Source organism: Aplysia californica, unplaced genomic scaffold (genome assembly GCF_000002075.1).
Source record: "Aplysia californica isolate F4 #8 unplaced genomic scaffold, AplCal3.0 scaffold00481, whole genome shotgun sequence".
Lineage (NCBI taxonomy): Eukaryota > Metazoa > Mollusca > Gastropoda > Aplysiida > Aplysiidae > Aplysia > Aplysia californica.
Window position 1 is genome coordinate 580,985 of NW_004797751.1, and position 3,850 is coordinate 584,834.

The following is a 3,850-nucleotide window of genomic DNA, read 5'->3' on the forward strand; positions in this document are numbered from 1 at the left end:
AACGATGATGATGATGATGATGATGATGATGATGATGATGATGATGATGATGATGATGATGATGATGATGATGATGATGATGACATAGAAGAAAGACAATAATGATAATGCCAGTCTTACGAATGATACCCAGAGAAAAGAAGTCTATTATAACTTGAAGTAGGTTTCAATGAACATCATGACGGGTCATCAAAAATAGACAAACAAACAAACAAATATAAAAAAACAGCACAAAAAAACCCCCAAACAAACAGACAGTAAACAATAAATGAAGCGGAAAATGTACAGTATGCAATCACATCAACGTCATTTTGCATTGCAAGAAGGTAATGTTACGTGTAAAATGACATGGTGAGCTGGCTTAGATAATTTATAATACAAAGAATAGTTGAGGGTTATTTTGCATCGTTTTGTATCTTGCTTGCTTTCTGTACTTAATTAAGCACTTGAATTTGATTTGCTTCTTTACCGGATCGCTTACTCACCGACTGACTGACTGACTGACTCGCTCGCTCGCTAGCTCACCAACTCACTCACTCACTCTTTGACTCACTCATTCTTTAACTCACTCCTTGTTTAATTCACTCACTCACACACACACATGCACACACAGTCATACATGTACTCACTAACTCACTTCCTCATTCCCCTTTTATTCTCTTCATTCTGTCGCCCCTCACCCCTAGCCCCCCCCCTCGCCTCCCTCCATCTCTCTTTCCCTCCACCCTCACTCCCTAATCATCCTCATTTCTTCATCTTATCCTACAGTTAAGTCTCATTCCTGACTCATATTTTTCGTTAAATTTCTATCAAACTTTTTCTTTGTATTTCAACTAATCTGCGCAAGGCTTGACTAAAATTTAAAAAAAACCCAGAACATTTCTACCACACAACTCATCCCGTCATTCTTATGCACAATGCCACACTCGGTCTTTTGTTCTGTCTAAATAACCAGCCTTAGATAAGACAGAGGTGTAAAACATTCACTCGCGCACTCATGCACACACATAGACACACTCATACACACTACACATGCATACACCCCACGCAGGTACATACATACACACATTATCATGTATACACATAAACACGCTGACACATAGATTCAAACATGACGTACTTATTCATAAGAAAGCATGCAGTCACGTATAGACACGTAGAATCATACATGATGATAAGATCTAGATCTATGAGCTTATCATCAAACCAGTATTTTATACAAAAGCAAACAATAAAAAAAAAAGAAAAAAAAGAAGAACAATTAATTGAACTCATGTAAGCATAAACATTACATGTACTCATATTCACATACAATAATATTCATAGCATAAGTTGAGATTCTGTTTGAAACTCCATCCAATCTCATACAGATCTAGGTCAAGGTTAAATCAGTACATGCGACGAAGCCATTCTCTGCGCTGCCCCTTGCAATTTGAAACAGAATAAATCAGGTATGGGAGTGGTCGATCATTACACCACAAACGCCTGTAGCCTACCATTTGCATTAGGGTTTAAGTGTTATTTTAAAAATTCATTAAACATCTTAAAATGTTTTGCGCTCTCATTAACTCAATTTTGATTTTCTCCGACATGGGGTGCTTTGAGGTGTCTGTCACGGCTTACCCAGACAAGAAAGACACAATGTCCTTGCATAATTGATAATAATATAGATTATATATCTAGAGATGTTCGATAAAATTATAAGCTTTATACGCGTGAACCAAAGCCACGCGTTTTGCTCGAAACTGCAGTGAGTTTTATTTCAACATCATGAGGCATCGATCCTTGAGAAAGTGGGTCAGCATAAACATGAGACTGGCCAAAATAGTGGTTTTCTAACGCTTTATTAAGACTAGATCTAGGCCCATGTTAGAAAAACAACAACAACAAAAACAAACGCTTGCATGCGTAAACATCAGTGTTGCATTGCAGGTTGGAATTCGAGGTGGGCAAAATGCAGATAATCTCTCCGGATCACCGGATAATTATCAATCAGAATTCAGACTCTGAACTCCCTTTCCTGACCCTTTTGCCGAAGTGGATGCACGCATTTGTTGAAGCGATGCCAACCCGTTTTTCGAAGTGGCTCTAACCCATTTGCTGATCAGGTGGACTAACATACTACAAGTACCCGGATTTGCTAAAGCGACTCATTGCCCAGCCCTAGTTGGAATACCAGCAGTCGACTACCCCTGAGATCAAGCAGGGGAACGCACAGACGACTACAAAGAAGAAGAAGAAGAAGAAGAAGAAGAAGAAGAAGAAGAAGAAGAAGAAGAAGGAATTACGAGAGCAAAAAAAAAAGCCACATCTGAGCAAGAAAACGTTACACTTTAATCGATTTTCTGTCTCAATACATTTCATATTACGCTGTCTCCAAGTGAGCTCTATTGACTTGACGTAAGCGCTTGGCAATAACTCAGAACGGTTCTGCATCCTGAAGGCGTAAACTCATCGGAGATGGATGCGCAGCTAGAAAGAACTTTCAGAATGTTGAAAAGTGAGAGCTTCGTCCTTAAGTCCTTAAAGATGCCTTTCAAATGGTGAAAAGTGGGATAAAACCGTGCTTACCATGGTCTGAGGAATATAAATAAGATAGCAAAGGAGCCCAGACTGACCAGTTACACATAGCGAGTCTTGGAGAAGAGTACACAAGGGAAAATATAGCACCGAAAGGACAGGACAATCAAGTACAGACTACATTCAGGCAGTGTGTTTTCTCCCTAAACCATCTTGCCTGCTTTCATAACGATCAGTTGGACACAGTCATAACATTAGCGAACAGGCGAAAATGCAAACGCATTATAATCAATACACAATATAGTTAATTACTGCAAAGTCATGACACAGCTTAGCAATGTTCGCAGCAAATGATGCTGTTCCTAGCAATGTCACAATTATAGAAATTATGAGTATCAATTACTTCTTTTGAATGATGAATATTAGAACAGTACTAGATCTTATCCAATGAATAATGACTGAATGACTAAAAATAATATTTTAAAAAAGAACAAACTCCGCCCCTTTTCAAGAAACGGCGATCGCTGATTGGATGAGGTGCGACGGGGGTGGGGGCTGGGGTGTGCCCGACACGAGGTTGGGCGTGCCTTGGTGTGAATGCGGCATGCTCATCTCCTCCCTCTTCTGCAGTTTCTTTGCCTTGATTCGTCGATTCTGGAACCAAATTTTGATTTGTCGTTCCGAGAGATTGATGAGCTGCGAGAGCTCCCAACGTCTGGACTTTGAGATGTAGGTGGAGCTGGCGTATTCTCGCTCCAGTTCGGCGATCTGGAACTTGGAGTAAGGTCTTCTTCTCTTCCGTAGTGTGACGGTGGTGGGAGCGATGGAGGTGGAAGGCAGGTGTATAGACTGCTGCATTTCTGGGGGAGGAAACACAATAGAAACAATTTTTAGTTGTTTTTTTAAAGTTTAGTATTGAGAAAGAGAGGAAGGCAGAGCAGGAGATGGGAGGACAACATTACAGAGTGGACAGGAAAGACGATGGGTGACAATCTGAGGAGAGCAGAGGACAAAATAGATGGCGAGAGCTGGTTTTCCAATGCAGTGGTGCCCCAACGGTTGCCCCAACCACGGGATAGAAGAAGAAGAATAGGCTTTTACGGCGCTCGCAACTGCATAAGGTCATATGAGCGCGCGAAAACAACTTTTGAGTACGACTGTCGGTGAAATCAAGAACAGCCCTTTGAGGAGAAGGGAACGTTTTTGTAACCCCTTTGAGCAAAGGAGACCTCTTAAAAATAAAAGAAAACTACTACAGCCCACCACCCCTTCAGCCCTTCAAAAAATTATCAACCCCCAATCCTTGAACCCACCTCTCCCTCCCAGCTAT

The 3,850-nt window shown here is 40.9% G+C and overlaps 1 protein-coding gene across 1 annotated transcript in view; it reads right to left on the reverse strand.

The window, feature by feature from the left end:
• Positions 1–2,313: 2,313 nt before the first annotated feature.
• The window catches only part of LOC101856527 (homeobox protein Hox-B4), a 28,098-nt gene continuing 26,561 nt past the window's right edge, over positions 2,314–3,850 (reverse strand). The window contains exon 2 of the mRNA XM_005105619.3: positions 2,314–3,380. Within this exon, the coding sequence (XP_005105676.1) occupies positions 3,028–3,380 (353 nt within the window). The 3' untranslated portion in view covers positions 2,314–3,027. The remainder of the gene's footprint in view (positions 3,381–3,850) is intronic.